This window comes from Pan troglodytes, chromosome 2, assembly GCF_028858775.2.
Source record: "Pan troglodytes isolate AG18354 chromosome 2, NHGRI_mPanTro3-v2.0_pri, whole genome shotgun sequence".
In the NCBI taxonomy this organism is placed as follows: Eukaryota; Metazoa; Chordata; class Mammalia; order Primates; family Hominidae; genus Pan; species Pan troglodytes.
In genome coordinates, this window is record NC_086015.1 from 17,631,820 (window position 1) to 17,652,631 (window position 20,812).

The following is a 20,812-nucleotide window of genomic DNA, read 5'->3' on the forward strand; positions in this document are numbered from 1 at the left end:
AGTGTGGCCCTGGGAGGGGCTGGGGCCTGGGAGGACACCATGCCGGGCTCCCTGTCACCTACACCTCCCTCTGCAGACATCAACGAGTGCACGTCACTGTCCGAGCCATGTCGGCCAGGCTTCAGCTGCATCAACACAGTGGGCTCCTACACATGCCAGAGGAACCCGCTGATCTGCGCACGCGGCTACCACGCCAGCGATGATGGGGCCAAGTGTGTGGGTAAGGCCAGCCGCCTCCGCCCTGCCAGCCAGCCCGGCCTGCCCGCTTCCCCACCCCTGGGAGGTGTGTGTGGAGGGAGCCCCAGGCCTCAAGGTATCCTGCTCACCCCCCACAGACGTGAATGAGTGTGAGACGGGTGTGCACCGCTGCGGTGAGGGCCAGGTGTGCCACAACCTCCCTGGCTCCTACCGCTGTGACTGCAAAGCCGGCTTTCAGCGGGATGCCTTCGGCCGGGGCTGCATCGGTAGGTAGGCTGGTGGCCAGGACCCCTGGGGAACACCTGGCTGGGCCCCTGCCCTCTGTGCACTCCACCTCCCCATGCCCAGCACCTCCACTGCCTGAGTGGGGCCCACCTGCTGGAGCCCACAAGGTCGCCTTCCAGCTGGCCTCATCCTCCTGCTGGGCCTGCCAGGGCCTGGCTCTGGCCCCCGCCCCCACCTTCTCAGTCCCTCCTGTCTCATCTCTGTGCCTCTGCCCCTCTTACTCTGGTCTTTCCTGCTTCCCTCGGTCTCTGTCACCTTCTCTTCTTGTCTGTTGCTTTGCCTGTGTCTGTCCCTCTGGCCTCTTCCTCTTGCCTTCCTCCAATACCCTTGCTGCCTCCCTGCCACCTGGTCTCTTTGCCTCTCTCTTTCCCTGTCCTGGCCTCTCCCTGTCTTTCCTTCTGGGTCCCTCTCCCACTTAGCCTCCCCTTCGGCCCTGGATGGCCCTTGGGGGTGGAGGGAGCTGGCTTTAGGGCCACCTAGCCTGTACCTGCTGCCTGCCCTCCCACAGACGTGAATGAGTGCTGGGCCTCGCCAGGCCGCCTGTGCCAGCACACGTGTGAGAACACACTCGGCTCCTACCGCTGTTCCTGCGCCTCCGGGTTCCTGCTAGCAGCGGACGGCAAGCGCTGTGAAGGTAGGCTGGCCCTCATCTCTGACCCTATGCCACCTGGTATCTGTAGTGGGCAGACCCGCCGTGGAAGGCCCAGAGCCTTCTGTGACCCTTCACCCTTACACCTTCACCCTCACACCTTCACCCATGCTGGCCCTTCCTTCCTCCTCTGTCTGGCCCAACCCTCTCTGGCCTCCACTCTCACCTTCCTTCTGTTGTTTTCTGCCCTGAATTCCCCTGCTGAGGTCCTGGGGCCCCAGCTCCCTCAGTCCAGAGAGGCTGAGTCTCTGTGTCATCTGTACCCACAAATAGGGTATCTGAGGCATCCAAGGTCTGTGTACCTACCTGTGCGGGACGCGCCTGTGGCTGAGGGAGGGGCTGTAACATTATTCCCATGTGTGTTCATGGTGCTGTTGGCCCCAGCTCAGTGGGGACTGGTGTGGAGTAAGGCCACCAGGCTGCTCAGTGAGGGGGCGAGGGGCCAAGCCAGAAGGCCATGGGGTCTTGGCCCCATTTACCTGGCATGGTCTTTCCCAGCCCCTCCCCAGCCTGGAGGCAATTTCCTCATTTTCTCCTGGTGAGGTGAGTTGGCTGAGACCCCTGGGAGGCCATGGATCCCTTCCCAGTCACCAGGCCTGGCAGGAGAGCTGGCCCTCGCATAGGTCAACCCCAGTCCAGGCCGGGGAGCTTGGTGGGCCTGGCTGTCAGATAGCATTTGGATGGGCTCTCCAAGGCAGATTTGGGCCCTGCCATGACTGCCTGCTGGTGTCCCTGCAGACGTGAATGAGTGTGAGGCCCAGCGCTGCAGCCAGGAGTGTGCCAACATCTACGGCTCCTACCAGTGCTACTGCCGCCAGGGCTACCAGCTGGCTGAGGATGGGCACACCTGCACAGGTACCTCTCCCCTGTCCAAGGGCCCCCTTCCAGAGAGTCACTCCTTTCCCTTGTGCCAGGCTCCCCGAGAGTCCCTCCTGGGCCATGGACACAGAAAGGTTTTAGCATCAGATCTGAGTTCAAGCCCCAGCCCTGCAGTTTCCTGGCTGTGTGACCTTGGGCAGATTGCCTCTCCACTCTGACCTCAGTCTCCTCCACTGTAAAATGGGAAGAATGGTCCTGACTTCAGGGGGATGAAGACCTAAGTTTACATAGGTGCCCATGACTGGCATCTGATTGTCCCCTCAGCTGGTAGTAGCAGTCACGGAGCAGCCCTAGGGCATAAGCACTGGAGTGGGAGTCCTGTTTTGCTTCGTGGCCTTGGGCAACTCTCTTCTACTCTCTCAGTCCCCTTGTCTTCATTTAAAAAATGGGCCCCTAAGCTCTATGGCTGTGACAGGGACAGGCTGACTGTCAGTGGCTGGGCTCTGTGGGTGGACGAGGTTCACCAGGGGCTGAACCTCTCTCTGACAGACATCGACGAGTGTGCTCAAGGCGCCGGCATCCTCTGCACCTTCCGCTGTCTCAACGTGCCAGGGAGCTACCAGTGTGCATGCCCTGAGCAGGGCTACACCATGACGGCCAACGGGAGGTCCTGCAAGGGTGAGCAAGTCCCCCCACACGCCCCCGCCTCCATCAGGGCCTTGGGCAGACTCCAAGCAGGCACAGAAAAGCTCACACAGCTTGCATGCACTTGGAGCCCCCACACCCAGTGAATAAATGCAGGATGGCCAATGCTACCAGTGGCCATGTTAACTGAGGTTGTGCCTGGGATGAAGAACGTGACAATCTTGCTGCTGCTCAGTCCAGCTTAGAATCTTCCAGGCTTGTGCTCAGCTCTGGACCCTGCCCTGAGAGTGGAACAGGGATACTATGGGGTGGTTCTACGGAGGCATGAAGCCTGCCCAGTGAGGAGACTGCAGAAGAGCCGCAGGGGTCCCAGGCAGTGTCCCGAGTCTCTGCAGTGTTATGCAGGGACAAGGGGATCAGGCAGGTCTGTGGACCCAGAGAGTAGGGCGGGATCCTGGGGAGTAGAGAAGGGTGTCATGGGGAGGCTTTTCCCAACCCTGGTACAGAAAGGCATTCTCCTCATCAGAGCTGTGTAGAGCTGGGAGGGGCTGCACAATGGGAGGGTCCCCCACTCCCCTGCTATCGAGGATGTACAAGAGCTGGGCAGTCACCTGTGGAATTTGCAAGAGAGGGGACTGTGTCCCTGGATAGAGACCGTGTTCTGTGGTATTTAATGTTCCTCCTCTGCTAGAGAGTCATAATTCTAAGTTCAGTGCCATTTGCCACCGGATTCTGGGCCTGGTAAGCCACCAGGGCAAGGTGAGGGGCCAGGACACAGAAGGGGTCATTGCCCCAGGAGAACCAACCACTCAGCCCCATGGCCTCTTGGCCCCTCGCTCCCTTGGCCCCTCGGTCCCTTGGCGCCACAGAGCTCAGACCTCCTCCTGACTTCAGTGGCCAGGTCTTCCCCACACATGGAGCTGAGAACCTGGAGTTCCCTGGGGTGCAGCTTTCGGGGTGTGACCAGGGTCCTGGCCCAGCCTTGGGCATCTTCTTGGCCCACAAAAGCAGAGGGGTCAGAGTTAGCTCCCAGAAGGGTTTGGAGTTAGCTCAGCACAGTGCAGGCTGGTGGTTGCTACCTGTCAGTGGATCCTGAGATCAAGTCGATAGACTTCAGCCAGCTGTCTGTGTTCTCCTTTCCATTAGCATAGAACAGAAAGCAGCATAGGGCAGGGTGGAGTGGCGTGGCATGGGGCAGGTCAGAGTGCAGTGTGACCCTAGGTTCCAGCCCTTATGTGTGTACCTAGTCCCAATGCACAAGGAGTCCTTTGTGTGGGTGGATGCAAACATATCAGAGTCATAAGTTAAATCAGAAGACCGTGAGAAGACCCTATAAATCACTGACTGGGAGGGCTGCTGGGCCCACAGAAGCTGGCTTAGGTCTTGCTGGCTGCAAAGCCCTCTTCTTTTTAATTAAAAAAAAAAGTCGGTATGGACTCCGTAAAAGGTAAGGATTCTATTCACCATGTGCTCAGCTCGGCAGGAAATACAACTTTATCCTTCTGGATTGTGATTTCACATGTGACACCAAGGCCCTGTTCCTCCTGGTGGCAGAACACAAGTGTGGCCACTTCAAGGAAGCCCCATCAGACACTGCAGTGACATTTGCTCTTGGAGGAGTTTCAGGATGCAAACCTGTCTACATTGAGGACAGACTCTCCCTGGCTGTTTATTTTCTGACCTACACCAAACACCTTGGGGGTGCTCAGGACACCTGGATGCCCACATGTGCCTGGCTAGCCACTAGAGAGGGTTTCCCGGGACCTGGCATATGCCCATCGTGGGTGCACCTGACCCCAGCGCTTCTCTCCTGCCCGGGCTTGCCCGCCACCCCGTCTCTGCATCCTCTTCTTGGGGTGGCTGCTCCTCTGCCCAGACGACTTGCTCTGTGTTGAAGAACTGGCGAGGCCAGGTCCCCTCTGCAGGCCCCCAGTGTGCCACCAGCCCCACCAGGAGGTTGGGGCAAGGTAGAGCCCCACACCTGCACATCTGCCGCCCTCGCTTGCTCTCCAGACCTTCCTTCTGGAAGAGCCTTCTGACTCACATGGAGGGCGAGGGCACAGTGGGGGCTGCCGGCTCCCCGGCCTCATCCATTTCACAGGTCACTCCATGTAGCCACTTCTGCAGCTCCTGACCTTCAGAGCTAAGAGGCTGTCCTCTTCTCCTGTTCTGGCTCGGGCCAAACCCTGAGGTCTCTCGGCTCAAACAGGGTGGGGGGAGGCTGGCTTGGGGGAAAGAATGTGTTGGATAATGTCTCCGTTAGCCTTTAGCCTCTCTCCAAGTTAAAAAAGAAAAAGACAGGAAAATCCGAAGGAATTTAGACTCAGCCCTCTCACCTGGCATGCACACTCCATGAAGGTAGGGCCCTATCTGTCCGGCTCACCAGCATCTAGAGCAATGCCCAGCACATAGTAGGTGCTCATTGGGCAGTTGACCCCATGACTGAGCTGAGAGGGAACCACTGCTTATGTTTGCATGCATTTCCCTCCAGTCTTTCCCTTAGCAGATATAAACACACACACACACACACACACACACACACACACACACTGCTGAAAGTCACTCTGAGTCCCGGTCGTTTCTGTGTAGTAAGAGCCCATTTCTGCATGCCGCTCGATGGGGCAGGCCAGCTTTGAGCAGCACTCTCGGTCTTGCCCCTGAGCTCTTGTGGGCTTCTGGGCCTCAAGTCCTTCAGAAGCCCTTGGAAGCCTCTCTTCCGGGGCTGCATTTTGTAGGACTCCCCTGTTTCGTCCTTTTTGCTCTGTCACCCACTTTTGCACATCTGAGTTGTGGCTGACCCTGGCTGTCTCTGATGAGGCTGTGATGGCAGCCCTGGATACAAGGCCTAGTCCAGCTCCCACGTTAGCCTGCGCTCTCCAGGGGCCTGGCAGCGCCGATGGGCGAGGCCCTGGGGCGTTAGGGAAGACCTGCGACTGACCGCCTCCCGCGAGCTTGGTGAGGCCAGGCTGTTGCCGCTCACCCTTCTTGGCCCTTCCCTTCTGGGCATCTCCATCAGCAGCAGCCCAGAGCCAAAGCAAAAAGCTCCCACATCCTTCCTGCCCCACCCACGTAAGCTCCAGGGTCACTGGAGCGGGCCACCCGGGGCATAGGCCAAGGAGCAGGAGGAGGCCCTCTCCATGTGGAGTCCACGAGTGAATAATCAGCAGCCTGGGACCACCCGGTTGGGCTCTACCCTGCCTGGCCTCTTGCCATGTTTTCTCCCACTCACCTCTGCGCCACCCTGGGGCCTATTTTACGGAGGGAGGGAAGTGAGGCCTGGAGAGGTAAATAGATGTGAGCTGACCCGCTACAAGAGAGCCTGGTGGCCAAGAGCCCAGAGTCTGAGGCGGTCCAGGGGTATTGAGTCCTGGCCTTGCCCTGGCAGCTGTGTGACCCTGGGCACATTTGTGGACACCTGCACCTGCCCCGTGGGGTTGGCGTGGGTGCAGAGTCCCTCAAGCATCACAGGGATGTCAGGCAGTAAACTCTGGAGGCAGGCTGACTATTGGTATTATTACTATTATGTTGTTGTTATTGTTAGGAGTCAGCTTGGCATCATGACTGGGTCCCAGATTTTGGCATCAGGCATGCCTGACTTGCTGCCCCGCTCGCTGCTGTGTGACCTTGAGCAAGGCTTTGCCCCTCTCTGAGCCTCCACACCCTCCTCTTTCTGAGGAAGCCAGTGACCCTCGCTGCACAGGGCTGGTGTGAGGACTGAGTGAGGACAAATTCCTAAATGGTGTCAATATGGAGGATTGGAAAACAAAAACTGAAGCCCTCTGTGGTTGCCCCTGGAACACCCCCTGCCCCTACCCCACGGGACTTTCTGGAGGCCTCCTGAGGCGGCCCTCTCTGGGCTGAGCAGCTCATCCTCAAAGTTTCTCAAGAACCCATTTCTAAGACCTTTTGTCCTCCAGGGTGCCTGTGGGTTACACACACACACACACACACCCACACCCACACACACCCCTACCCCACCCCTGCTTCTCTGAGCTTTTGTGAATGGTATCTATTCATATGTCTGTTGACGTTTATATGTGTATGTTTCTTTGTCCCAAATGGGCCTTCTGTGTGTTTGTTTCTGTGCACCTGTGGGGGTGTGCGTGTGCTCACGTGTGTGCTGAACCTATGTGCCTGTTGGAGTTGCATATGTATGTTTGCTTCTGAATGTACAGGAAGTGTGAGCACGTCTGTTGCTCATGGGGGACATTGACTCATAGCTTTGCGTCTCGGAGTCGGGACTTGCAAGTGATGGGTCTTGGACTTCCATCCATCAAGAAGTATTGAGCGCTGCTCCATGCAGGCACTCCACTGGGCACTGGGGACAGCATGGGAATGAGAAAGACAAACACCCCTGCCCTCCTGGAGCCCAGGTTGAGGGGGGACGGTAGAAACATACAAAACATGCAGCCATACCAAACAGCCTCGGTGTGTTGCAGAGCATGGAGCCATAGGAGGATGATAAAATGGGGTGGGATGGAGGGTGATGGGGCAGGAGGACCACTGTAGAGTGGTCAGGGAGGCCATCCTGGAGGGGGTGACTCAAGATCTGAGAGTTAAAAGATGAGAAGGCGCCAGCAGTAGGAAAAGCTGGGGATAGCGTTCCAGCAGCAGCAAAGGCCCTGGGTAGGATAAGGGTCAGGCTATTGGGGCAGCCCAAGGATGTCCAGCAGGACTGTGGCCTCTGTGGAAGAGAAGGGGCTTAGAGAGGCCAGAGAGCCTTGCACTGTGTGGCTTGGCATCCAGGGGAGGGAGCTGGGCTTTATTCTGGAGCGCGAGAAGCCTTGGGAGGGCATGACATGAGGTGATTGACACTTTAGAGCCAGGCCCCCTGCTGCGGGGTGCCGAGCAGGTGAGATGGGGCATGTGTGTGCAGGGAGGCACGCGGGCTATTCTCACAGGTCCGGCTGCTGTGGGGCCCAGGCCTTTCATGCAGGCTGGGGAGTTTCAGGCTGGGTCCCCCAGCTGTGGGGACCCTGCCATTGCCCCTCTTCTCCCCCAGACGTGGATGAGTGTGCACTGGGTACCCACAACTGTTCCGAGGCTGAGACCTGCCACAACATCCAGGGTAGCTTCCGCTGCCTGCGCTTCGAGTGTCCTCCCAACTATGTCCAAGTCTCCAAAACGTGAGTGTCCCCACCCCAGTCCCAGTCCCAGGGAGCCTGTCCTGGTCCTGTACTATCCAGGGAGAGGCTGAGAGATGGGCGCCTGCCTTGATCACCTCCCTCTCTTCCCAGCCCCTGACTGCTGGGTCTGTGGGCTAGGTGACCAAAACAAATATAAGTAGCTTTTAGAGAGTTCAGGGTTGAGAGAAGGAAGGGGAAAAGACACACAGAAAACACCAGCCCTCTTCCTCATACACACACATGGTAGTTACTGCTGTGTGACCAGTTATCCCAACCAACATTTAGCACCAGAATACAACAGATACTTACTCTTTGTCACGCAGTGTGTGAGGGCTAGGAGCCTGGGAGTGGTGTAGCTAGGTGGTCTGGCTCAGGATCTCAGGGGCTGCCTGTCCAGGGTGCGGGGTCCTGCCACTGCTCATGTGGCTCTGGGCAGGAGGCCTCAGCTCCGCATCACATGAACCCCTCCACAAGGCTGCTTGTGACATGCCACTCCCCAGCTCAGTGTATCAGGAGTGCCAGCGGCAGCCCCTTAACCTCACTTAACCTCAGAACTGACAGACCGCTACTCTGCCACCAGCCACACGGCCCAGCACTTGGGAGGGACCCTGGGAGGGACACTGGGTGCACTGGGAAGAAGGGAGAAGGAGGAGGAAGGGAAGGGGAGAGGGAAAAGGAAGGAGAAAGGAAGAATGGGAGGATGGCAGGAGGGAGGAAGAAAGGAGCATGGGGACAGGTAAGAGCTGTTAACGAGCCTGGCCAGTGCCATGCTAAATTCACCCATTCCAGTGAGCCTGTGAAGGTTTTATTAACCTCATCTCGCAGGCAAGGAAACTGAGACCCAGGGGACGTAAGGGGACTTACCTGAGGCTTCCAGGCCATTAGGGAGAGAGCTGGCCCTTGATCCTGCCGCTGAGCTGTGCCATCTGTGTCCCTGTCTGGGGATGAGGGGGGTGGGCGAGCTGTGGGTGACCTGGCCTATCCTCCCTGTAGGAAGTGCGAGCGCACCACGTGCCACGACTTCCTGGAGTGCCAGAACTCGCCAGCGCGCATCACGCACTACCAGCTCAACTTCCAGACGGGCCTCCTGGTGCCTGCGCATATCTTCCGCATTGGCCCCGCGCCAGCCTTCACGGGGGACACCATCGCCCTCAACATCATCAAGGGCAACGAGGAGGGCTACTTTGGCACGCGCAGGCTCAACGCCTACACGGGTGTGGTCTACCTGCAGCGGGCCGTGCTGGAGCCCCGGGACTTTGCCCTGGACGTGGAGATGAAGCTCTGGAGGCAGGGCTCCGTCACCACCTTCCTGGCCAAGATGCACATCTTCTTCACCACCTTTGCCCTGTGAGGTGCCAGCACGGGCCACCTGCGGGTGTGGCGCAGTCCAGGGCTCACACTGCGTGGGAGGGACTGGGTCACTATTGTGGTTTTTACTATAACTTTGTAAATTAACTTAATTTTGCTGACTTGACTCCTGTGGGCTTCTGGACCCCTCCTCTGCCCCGCAGGAGGAAGTTCCACGGCAGGTGGTGCGTTCCCACGCAGGCACCAAGTGGAAGCTTGCACGGTGGGCCACGGCCGTGGCGGGTGCCCTGTGGGTGAGGCTGGGTGATGACCTGAGGACCAGAGACACGCGACCATGTTGGGGCTCTTGGACTCCTCTGGATGACCCGTCCCCAAAGTTGACATTCCATTTCATGTTCCACTGTGATTCATTCTTTTCTTTTTTAAAAAATCATTTTAAAGTTTTTTGTTTAATTATAAAGTAGTACATGTACATTATAAAAAAAAAAGTTCAACTAGTATGAAAGGGTTATAAAGTAACAGAGGAAAACGCCTCTTGGTCCCTTTACTTTTGTAAAGTGTTTAGAGTTTGACAACGTTGTCCAGATGTCACAGGGCTCTATGGCCTGGCCAGCATGTCAATTCATTGATGAAGACCTTGATGTCCTTCTCAACGAGCCCCGAACCTGAAGTTCACTTTGGGGTGAGGGCACCCCAGTGTGAGCAGTCACTGACCAGGCTCTTTATTCTGCTTTTACCACTTCAGCTTTCCCTCCTCCCTCCTCCTCCCTCCTCCCTCCTCTGCCTTCCCCAAATGAAGACCTCCACTGATGGCCTGTCACTTGGATGTCGTCCAGAACTTGTCCTGGCCCCTGTTGCTGAGCCGTCAGGTCAGGCAGTAGACCTGGGCAGGAGCCTGAAGGAACCTGGGAAACTGAGGCACTGAGAGCGGAAGCGATGTGCCCCCAGCCCTCAGCGAGCATCAGAGCAGGTGTCGGGACCCAGCTCTGAGGACCCTGCTCGGGCTCCGTGGGTCTAGAGTTAAATATAGGGGGCGGCAGCCAGCACTTTTAAAATGACGTAGAATAGAGCAGATGAGATATGAGTGCTTCACACCCTGTAAAGAGAAGAACTGCTTCACCAAACCACAGTACATGGGGCGTGTGCACCTATGCGTGGGCACGCTAGCTCTGGCTTTTGGTAGAAAGTGTTTCTCACTGTGGGTGGAGGGAAGCAGGCCTGTCGGGGCGCGCTGGGGAGCACACGCCCTGTGTGAAGGGGGCGGCTACACTTGGCTTCAGCAAGGCCGCCTTCTGGGTGCGTGGCCCGGGATGGCCAGATGTTCTCATTGCTCAACACAAGCTCTCCCAGTGTTAAGAGGTGGCGACTTGTTCAGGCTTCTAAAGGACAGGTGTTTGGGAGCCTCTTGCCGGAAGCCTGCGGTGGGGGCCCTCTGTCCCTGCTCCTCGCTGGCCCCCATCCCCAAGGGTGAAGCAGAAGCCAGGTCTTCCCTGTCCCTGGCCGGGCTGTCTCTGTTCCTTCTATTTTGCTGATTTTCAGAAAAACTAGATCCAGCACCTTTGTGGTGCACAGTCCCCACCGGCGGGAACCAGTAGGTGACAGGCTCCATTCAACAGGACAGGCAGGTTAGGGACACCCCTGGCTGGCAGCAGCGGTTCCTGCTCCTACCCAGCCCCGGTTACTCCTTCTGGGACCTCAGGCAAGTGACTTCGCCTCCCCTCACTGGTCTCCCCTGTGAACAGGGGCTCCAGCTGTTCTTCCTGCACAGGCCATCGAGCCAATAAAATGAACTTGGCACCCAGCGCATCCATACGGAGGGTCTTGGAGAACAACTTCTCTTCGGACCTTAGAGTTTCTAAGGTGATTCTAGAATTCCATGCCGGCAAGTTTGGCAAACTGCAGCTTCAGGGAATAGCCCCTACAAGACTACCCTCACTGCAGACCAAGAACTGCACACCAGAAACAAGCTCAGGCATCCCTAGGACCACCCTCACGTCTGAGCAATGGGCTACAGATTTGGGGGTCCTTAACGTCCACCCTCAGGCTCATTAATTCACCTGCGTGACTCAGACAGTTTATGGTGAAAGGAAGCAGGTTAAAGTCATTGATGAATTCTAGAGCAGAGTCCAGGAGAGCCCAGTCACGGAGCTCCCGTGTCCTCAGGATGCAGCACAACAGAATAGAGCTGAACAGGGCACCTTTGGGGTCCAGATGTGTCTGGGAGCTTGACCACCTGGCTGTCAGCGTGGGTGGCCCTAAGTCTCCAGTCCCTCGCAGAGGTCAGAACTGAGGCAGCAAAGCCCCTGGAAACGCTGGTACTCCAGTGCCAGCCAGGACGTTCTGGGGGCCGAGAGCTCACCCTGCAGGCCACCCCCGGCCCCGGCCCCAGCGTTCTCGCAGTGGAATAGTCAGGTTTGTCTGGGCAGCTCCTTCAGCGTCGCCTGCTTCCTCCCTTGTGGCAGGGCTGCCCGTGCCTATGAAGCATGTAAAGAACCACCGTGTGCAGGCGTTAGCCCGGGGTTGGCTCCACCTAGCTCTTCCGCAGGTGTCATTCTCCATCGTTGCTACATCCTGAGGAGGCTGGAACTCAGGGTTTCAATACATTTGCCATCACCATCAACGTTATAACCTTACCAACCGTGCCAGGTAGGACCATATTGCAGTCTGGTGGATGTCACCTAAAAAGGAAGACCGGAGTCCCCCTCAGTCATAGCAGTTTATCTAGTCCATCACCACATCAGACCAGCAGATGTCCTCCAGGGCGAGGCCACTCAGGTTTGCAGGCTGCCATTCGACCTTGTCAAGTTCCAAAAGCAGAGGCGGCCTTGGCGTCACCCTTTCAGGCATCTGGTGTAGTTGAGCTGAGATGATGCCCTCCACGCCGCTCTTAAGGTAGTACTGTAATGTAGGATTCACGTAAAATTGGATTTCCCGGCCGGGCGTGGTGGCTCACGCCTGGAATCCCAGCACTTTGGGAGGCCGAGGTGGGCAGATCCCCTGAGGTTGGGAGTTAAAGACCAGCCTGACCGACATGGAGAAACCCCATCTCTACTAAAAATACAAAATTAGCTGGGTGTGGTGGCACATGCCTATAATCCCAGCTACTCAGGAGGCTGAGGCAGGAGAATTGCTTGAACCAGGGAGGCGGAGGTTGTGGTGAGCTGTGATTGTGCCATTGCACTCCAGCCTGGACAACAAGAGCGAAACTCCATCTCAAAAAAAAAAAAAAAGGATTTCCCTCACTACATAACCCACGTACTGGTTGCTTTACCCTCAGCTCCGGTTCCTCTTTTTCTCCATTTGTATCCAGGTATTTCCACTTTTGGAAGGGCCATGAGGTTCGGCCATGCTGTTGGGCCGGATTGTCAGAAGCAATGCCAGCCTAGCAAGTGCCTCCCTGACAGTCCACTCCGGTTGGTGTAGGATGGGGCTTCACAGGTGTAGAACTAGTGGGCTGTCTCCACCACCAGGCAATGTGCCTGCCCTCACTAGCAGCCCTGATTTTTCCGGATGGGGTGAAGGCACCATCCACTCCATCAGCCCTCAGGAGCTCTGGCATGAAGCTTTGGAGCTAGAGGTGCACCCTCCTGCCTAGGAGTCATTGCTACCTCAGCACTTGCAGCTGCAGCCCTGGTCCTGGGGCCACTGCAGCAGATAGGAAAGGAGGAAGGCGAGGTGATGTGGAGAAGAAAAAAAAAGTCTTACCAGCAACCTCCCTTCCCCCGTTCTCTTAGAAAAGGCATAGGAGGCCAGGCACAGTGGCTCACGCCTGTAATTCCAACACTTTGGGAGGCCAAGGCGGGTGGATCACTTGAGGTCAGGAGTTCGAGACCAGCCTGGCCAATATGGTGAAACCCCGTCTCTACTAAAAATACAAAAAAAAAAAATTTAGCCGGATGTGGTGGTGCATGTCTGTAATCCCAGCTACTTGGGAGGCTGAGGCAGGAGAATCGCTTGAACCCGGGAGGTAGAGGTTGCAGTGATCTGAGATCGCATGACTGCACTCCAGCCTGGGCGACAGAGTGAGACTCAAACAAAACAAAACAAAAACAGAAAAGAAAAGGCGTTGGACTCTATCTAGCGGGGACCCTCTCCTGGCCCCTCTCATGTTTGGGGTGGACACACACTTGTGATGGCGTGCAAGTCACTCTTTCCTGCCCCACCACCTCTGTTTTAGACAACCAGTATCCATTACATGTTCCGGTTCTCTATCCAACCTTACGCCAAGGATGAGAGTGCTCTGCCCCTCGTGGGACATTCAGGGCTGTAAAGTGTGTCCCTTGGTCTGGAGAAGTGTGAGTGGGCAGTGCAAATTCGTGCACTGTCTCCCATCGCCACACTTTTATAGTACCTCGAGCGTCTGCTGCCAGGGAGGCAAAGCCCAGGCGAGAGTCAGTGTCTTGTCTTTCCCTGTCAGGGCCCTTTGGTGGCCTCCTGGGGCTTCTATGTTTGGTTTGTCTTGCCAGCTCCATGCAAGGCCTTCCCTCATGGGACTCTGCCACACAGCCATCGGCAGTCTCTGTCTCTCTGTCTGTTGGCAGAAAGAACAGCTCTTATGAACTGTGCCTAGGGGGTGCAAGAGGAATGTGTCTAGGTTCATCTGCAGCCCCAATGTCCACTCATTTCGTGGACCCAGGGGGCCACCCGAAGCAAGCACACTGGGACGCCTACTTGCCATCCCAATCACTTCTTGATCCTGGAAGGGGGTTCCTTTGATGGGCATCAACATGCCCCACTTTAATGCACCCCTCAGATTCCCAGGGTGATTCTGCAGGGCTGTGCTCTACACGGGTATCCCTTTAATAGGCCAGGTTTCCGCTGCCCTCCTGCCTGACCATAGGGTCTGACAAGGTCACCCACGAATCAGTAAAAACACAAACACACAACTGAACAGCACGCAGTCCCTCCCACCGAGCTGATTCATTTTCACCTTCTTCCATTGGAGGGCTGGCCTTCCAAACTGTGCTGTCCGCATACCTTGGAACCATCATCTATACACACTGGCCATTCAAGAGCACTCACAGAGCATCAGCCAAGTGACAGTAGGATCTGGCAGCCCCTCGGGTGGTTCTAAAGTTGGCCCTAGGGGAAAGCCTGTCTGCTCGTGACTACACCAAGTACCCCTTTGCATCCCCAGGCAGCACATTCCTGCACAAACCATTTCCATTTTATTAAGAAACTCTGGGGCCGGGCGTGGTGGTTCACACCTGTAACCAAGTCGGGTAGATTGCCTGAGCTCAGGAGTTTGAGACCAGCCCAGGCAACATGGCAAAAACCCATTTCTACAAAAAAATCCAAAAATTAGCCAGGTATGGTGGCGCACGCCTGTAGTCTCAGGTACTCAGGAGGCTGAGGTGGGAGGATGGCCTGAGTCCAAGAGGCGGAGGTTGCAGTGAGCTGAGATGGCACCACTGCACTCCAGCCTGGGTGACAGAGCTGGACCTTGTCTCACAAAAAAAAAGAAAAAGAAGGAAATTCTCCCCATTAGGGTGTTTCTTTGACATCGTCCAGAACATTATGTGTATTTCAGATTTTTAGATTATTTTATAGCCTTCAATCATAAGGGTGGCCTCAGTCAAAATCCAATCATTGTCTCTCAAATGAAAATTTTCTAGTCCCAAATCCCAGTGGTCACCCCTGGGTGGCACTAACAGGCTTTTGCCATACAGCCTGGTCTGTGTAAGGACTCCAGCACTTTTGGGGATAGTTTTATGGGAAGGAGTTGCAATATTCCTGGACGTGGAGTGTGTACCCTCCAAAGTCTGAATCAGCTGACCAGATGCTGGTCTTCAATCACTATTGCCAGAAGGGCAGGTTTACCTGCCTTCTATTTTACAGCAATCGGTGGGAGAAGCATTCCCCAGCCAGACCATCTCTATCCCCAGCATATGCTCCGATAAAGCAGGTGCAGGCACTTCACAGAGAATTTGTTCCAACATTCCAGTTTTCACCTAAGTATCCACTTTAATTCCATCAACCATCACATTTCTAAATCCTCCCCATTGAACGAGAGCCTCCATTCGGGCTTCGCTGACAGGGTTTGGAATCACAGAGCAGAGGCTCCCACAGACGGAGTCTGTTCTCCTCCCCCGGCCATTTTACTCACCCGTGTGTGTACGGCTTTGGGTCCCCAGCTAGGGGGTGGGCCGAGAGACTCAGGCCTTCTCCTGGTTAGATTGTGAGACCACTGCCTCAGGCAACTCGAGATCAGAATTCTCACTGTCATTTTAGGCCTCCCAGGTTTTAAAAATCTTCCGAACTAGAATGAATAAAGCAGGTTTTTTAGGGCCTTTTCACACTGGGCGGCCGGCAGGGTCCATCCAGCTTCTGTGAGTGCTGCATTGAGGCCGTTGTTTCGTCCTCATCAATATCCACTTTATTCATCTTATTTCTTAACACCTGTTTAAAAGCTTCCACCCTGCTGGGATGAGTCCCTTGACTCTCTCCTTGGTCCTACCCCTTTGTTTTGTCCATGCTCTTATGAAAACCTTTACTATCTGTTGTCTCGGCACACTTTTCCCTTCGGAGGAGGCTCTGAGGCCAGTAGCTACACCTTGGGTCAGCTGACTGTACCCTGGCCTAGCATCGGAATCTACCCCACACATTCCTTGGGTAGGGCTTCAGGCTAGAGGCTGTGGTCCAGGCTGACCAGAATCTTGGCTCAGCACCAGGGTCCCTTCCTACACTCACCCTTACTTACCTTTTAACCACTGCAGATAACAATAACTAAGAGATTTCACATTTTCCCTTTTTGTTGTTTCTTTGCATTTCCTTATACTCTAGTGAGCCAACTGCTTAGGAGTTGGATCCCTCATTTCTAAATTCCATTGATAACTTTTACCTTACAAAAAATTGATTGTATTGGTTCTACCTGCAAGTGTATTTGAAAAAAAAAAAAAAAAAGACAAAAAATGGATTGCAGCACAGCCACCACCAGGAATGAAAGTTTCCTCAGCTCCTACCCTTTTACTCTTCCCAAACCACATGTTCCAGCGAGTCAGGGTTGGTCTAGAAAGTCCCAACTCTGCCACCAACTGTAAGGAGTTCAGCAAATGATAGAGTTTAAGGAAGGAGTCCCCACCAGGCTGCTCTTACTTCAGGCACCAGCCGAGAGTGGGGTTTCCAGGATCACCCTCCCTTCAGACCAATTGGTGACATAGTCAGAGGTCCCCGTAACCACCCTAAGGTACAACCATTCACTAGAATGACTCAAAGAAAAGTATAGCACTCAGGAAAGTGCTATACTTATTACAATTTTATTATAGTGAAAGCATACAGATCCAAGCCAGCCAAGGGGAGAGACACAGAGGGCAAAGTCCAGGAAGGGTCCAAACATGGAGTTTCTGGTTGTCTCAGATGGTGTGACCTCTTCCCAGACATGATGTATGATAATACACAAAGAGGATAAACAACCAAGGAAGTTTATCTGAGCCTTTGGTATCCAGAGTTTTTACTGGAGCTCATTGGTGGTTGGGGCACAGATATTCCCCAGCACAAGGTGGCAGCACGATTGCTAAAGATGGCACCAGTGGTGGCCCGGGAACACTCACAGGGAATGCTAGTAGAGGGAATGCTGTGGCTGGGAATGCTGATGCAGGCATTGGAAAATTTTGAGGGAATGATGACTACAAAGACAGAGGAATTGGACTGCTGAGTTACACTGCCCTGCAGAGGGATGAGAGAGTCTGAGCTGTGAGTTGGAGGTTGGCGGCTAAGTGGGAGGCAGAAAGCCTATGGCAGCTCACAAAGCGGCACCTATCTCCTGAAGGGGAAGGGCAGGCAGAGCTGAGTGGCAGGCCGAAGACCTGATTGTGAATTTTCTGTTGAACATAATAAAAAAAAAGTCCAGCTGGATGCAGTGAAAAGCAGGGAAGGGCATGCCAGCCCAAGGGAACAGCATGTGCAAAGCTTCTGAAGTGGAGAAGCCTGATTTGCCTGGAAGGACTGGATGAGGGATGAGGGTGGAGGGGGTGGGGTGAGGCAGGGTCAGCAAGGCACCACGAGCCTCCACCAGGGCTCTGAGCAAATCCCCAGAGCATTGGGAGCAGCTGAAGCATGGGGCAGTGGTGACAGCCTTGGAACTGCATTTCCCCATACCCCTCTGGCTGTAGGCTGGAGAACGGATTATAAAGGAGGCCCTGCTGGAGCTGATCCCTCTGGGGATATTGGAACGCTATGGTGTGGGGTCCTGGGACGCCAGTCGTATCATTTGGGCTGTATCTCATGCCTGGGCCCCTCTCTTATCTCAGGGACAAGCCAGTGACTCACCCATCTCAGACTGGACAAGCCTGGCAGACCCATCTCAGCTAGAGCAGCGACATTCACACCCTTGTTCATGATCTCCGCCCTCCAGCATGTGCGCTGCTCTCCCGGCCCTGAGGAGGGGTGTGTGGAATGGAACACAGGTCCCCAGACCCCAGACACACTCATATGTGTTAGTCCCACACGGTCAGGGCAGCACCCAGCCCACCTGCTGGCCTCCCCTGCCAGGGCCTTCCTGCTGCCTGTGGGGCCCACACCTGGGTCAGCCTGCCTGTCCTCTCTGGGCATGGCCAGCCTGGGACCAGCTAGAGATGGGCACACCATGATGGGCAGGTCTGTGCAGCTGCCCCACCATCAGGGCATGCAGAGGGCATGTGGGGAGTGCCTGGGGCCCCTGGCCTTCCTGTTGGGTTAGTTTTGGAGAGCTAGGGGGTGAAGGCTGGCACTCACCCACACCACTGTCCCTGGGGGCTGTGTCAATATCCCCATCCCTGCCCCGCCGGCCTCCATCCTAACACCTTCATTGTGTATCTCTGTGCTGAAAATTGGTTTAGAAAATGGGTACTGTGGTGCAGTGGGCATGTATTTTTTAAAATAAAGTTTTAGTTTTAGAATAGTTTTTGATTTCTAGAAAAGGTACAAAGATAATTATGAGTAGTCCCCCACCTAATTCCCTTTACTGTTAACACCTTACATTACTATATGTGCACAGTGAGATATGTGTCAATCAATATTGATACATTCTTAACTAAAGTCCATACTTTATTTAGCTTTCCTTTGCTTTTATTTAATGTCCTTTTTCTGTCCCAGGACCTCCTCTGGGATACACATTACGGTTTCTTAGACTAGCTCTGGGATTTTGTTTTTGTTTTGAGATGGGGGGGGGGGGGTCTCTCTATGTTGCCCAGGCTGGTCTTGAACTCCTGGTCTCCAGCAATCTTCTCACTTTAGCCTCCCAAAGTGCTGGGACTACAGGTACACGCCGCCATGCCTGGCTGTTGCCTTGGTTTTGACGATTTTGACAGTTGAGGAGGACTGGCCCGATACATTGTAGGATGCCCGCTACTGGGGTTTGTCTGACACTTTTCTCATGATTAGACTGGGACTGTGGGTCTGGGGAGGAAGATCACAGAGGTAAAGTGCCCTGATCAGCACATCCAATGGAGGGCAGCTGCTGTCAACATGAGGCATCCCCTGTGATGCTGGCGTTGCCCACCTGGCTGAGGTCGTGCTGATTGGTTCTCTCCACTGTGAAGTTTCTCTTCCTCCCCACTCGCTGCAGCGCACTCTTTGGTGCACATATTTGCAGTTGCTTTGCAGCCTGGTGTTACGGATGCCACTCGGCTCCCTGATTGTGTAGTCAGCAGTGTTAAGTGTTCCTTCCTGTTGGCGCACATCTTGTCTGTTGCTGGTGCCTGCTATGGAGTCCTCCGAGGGGCACCCCACACTTTCCCTGGGATCACGTGTCCAGGCTGCTCCCAGGTACGCACCCCACAGACTCTGCTGCAGTGAAGGGGGCCCATTTGTGGACTTCCCTGGACATGCAACCAAGGAGCGAACTGCTGATCATGGGTGTCTGTACTCCAGTTTTGACCCCATTTTTTCAGGCTGCCCTCCAGAAAGCCTGTGCGTCCCCATCAATCATCCCACTTCCTGAGATGTGCCAAGTGGAGGGGCGTGCCGCGCTTGCTTGCCGGCTGTTCTGCACACGGGCGCTAAGGGTTCTGCTTTCTCTGAGTCACTGAGCTACACCCAAAACCAGCATCCCATCCTGTGGGCTGTAGGCTCAAGTGGGTCATTGCTTGGCTTGGGTACAATATTTAGAAAAGTTTTGAGCCAACATGTCAACACTGAGGAATTTCACGTGCCCTTTTAGGTTTTGGGCTTCTCTGGAAACCCCAAACTGCTTCTTTCTTATGGTTCCCAAGGTAAATCTGTTCTTCTCAACGTTTTTCATTTGGAAGACCCTGTTGCCCCACAGGACCTTATGGCTTCTGCAAAATAGACTGGGTCCATTGCAAAGCCCTTTCTCCAGGCAGAGCTTTTCCCGCCAAGGGCTGGGCAGCCTGGCTGGAGGCAGTGAGCACCCATCGCAGGAGGTATCAGAGCAGCCCCAGCAGGTCCCGGGTGTGGGATGGGGCCACTGACGTTCCCCTCGTTTAGCTTCCATAGCTTTGTGAGACAGGCATTCTCCTCGCCTGCTGCTCTGCAAGCTGGTGGGACAGAAGCACCTTCCAGCTTTGTGGATGAGTTCTGACGCAGCTGCGGGGCAACAGTGCCCCCTCGTGGCTGCAGCCCCAGCCTGGCCGCTCTGCCTGCAACTAATGGAGGGGTGGATTTGGACAAGTGGCACGGGGGAAAGGTGTTTCTGACTGCAGGAAGGGCTGCAAGGCTTTCCCACAGCCAGTGTGGCTGGAGGGAAAGGTGCGATGGGAGCAGAGGCCAGAGGTCTGTGGGGACCAAGTGGGGAGAGGATAGGATACTGAGTGAGGGGTGGTCCTTGAGGGAATTTGGGCAGAGTGGCCACCCCTCCCTTGAACAGTAGGTCTGTCCATGATCCCAAGGGCTCCCTGGGGTCTGCTCCTCTGACCCATTCCTAAGACCAAGGGATTCCAACCACAGGAATCTTCCTGCAAACAGATTTGTGGGCTGGCTTGGCCTGGCCTGCTCTGCCATGGATGGAACCATCGTTGATAGCTAGGGGCTTTAATGATGGAACTGTGGGCAAAATGCACCCCCAAGGGAATGGAGGTGACTCAGTTCCACCAGCATCTACCGGCAGCCCCTGCCGTGTCCAGGCTCTGTGCTGGCAGGCTCTGCGTTGCTCAGATCCTGTTCCCACCTACAACCTGGAGGGAGGGCTCCCAGCCCCATCTATAGAGGTGGAAACTGAGGTTCAGAGAGAGTGTATGACTTGCCTAGGGCCACACAGGGATTCAACTCTGTAAGGGAAACCTCATTGCTCAGGAGAATGAGAAGAAAAGCCACAGACTGGGAGAAAATATTTGCAAAGGACATAGCTGATAAATGACTATTATCCAAAATCTACAAATAACTCTTAACACTCAATAATAGGAAAACAACCCAATTAAAAAGTGGGCAGAAGATCTAAACAGACACCTCATTCAAGAAGATACACAGATGGCAAATAAGCACCTGAAAGATGCTCCACATAGGTATATCATTAGGGAACTGCAAATTAAACCAACCATGAGATACTGCCACACACCTACTGGAGTGGCTCATATCCAAAGCACTAACACACCAAATGCTGGTGAGGATGTGGAGCACCAGGAACTCACATTCATTGCTGGTGGGAGTGCAAAATGGCACAACCACTTTGGAAAACAGTTTGGTTGTTTTTTTTTTTTTTTTTTTTTTTCAGACAGGGTCTTTCTCTGTCACCCAGGCTGGAGTGCAGTGAAGCAATCATGGCTCACTGCAGCTTCAACCTACCAGGCTCATGTGATTCTCCCACCTCAGCCTCTTGAGTAGCTGGGACTACAGGCATGCACCACCA

At 54.9% G+C, this 20,812-nt stretch overlaps 2 protein-coding genes across 4 annotated transcripts in view; one reads left to right on the forward strand and one right to left on the reverse strand.

Moving 5' to 3' along the window:
• Positions 1-9,561, forward strand: part of FBLN2 (fibulin 2) — an 88,543-nt gene extending 78,982 nt beyond the window's left edge. For all 3 annotated transcript variants that reach the window (XM_016940523.4, XM_016940525.4, XM_063806618.1), the window contains 7 exons: positions 77-220; positions 336-464; positions 992-1,117; positions 1,871-1,987; positions 2,501-2,629; positions 7,599-7,722; positions 8,716-9,561. In XM_016940523.4, coding sequence (XP_016796012.3) covers positions 77-220; positions 336-464; positions 992-1,117; positions 1,871-1,987; positions 2,501-2,629; positions 7,599-7,722; positions 8,716-9,073 — 1,127 coding nt within the window. In that variant the 3' untranslated portion in view covers positions 9,074-9,561. The remainder of the gene's footprint in view (positions 1-76; positions 221-335; positions 465-991; positions 1,118-1,870; positions 1,988-2,500; positions 2,630-7,598; positions 7,723-8,715) is intronic.
• Positions 9,562-18,991: 9,430 nt separating this feature from the next.
• On the reverse strand, positions 18,992-20,600 carry LOC107970432 (uncharacterized). Its single transcript, XM_054680333.1, has 2 exons — positions 20,595-20,600; positions 18,992-19,888 (listed from the first exon to the last, which is right to left on the reverse strand). The coding sequence occupies exons 1-2, from the start codon at positions 20,598-20,600 to the stop codon at positions 19,088-19,090; spliced, it is 807 nt and encodes a 268-aa protein (XP_054536308.1). The 3' UTR covers positions 18,992-19,087.
• Positions 20,601-20,812: the final 212 nt, after the last annotated feature.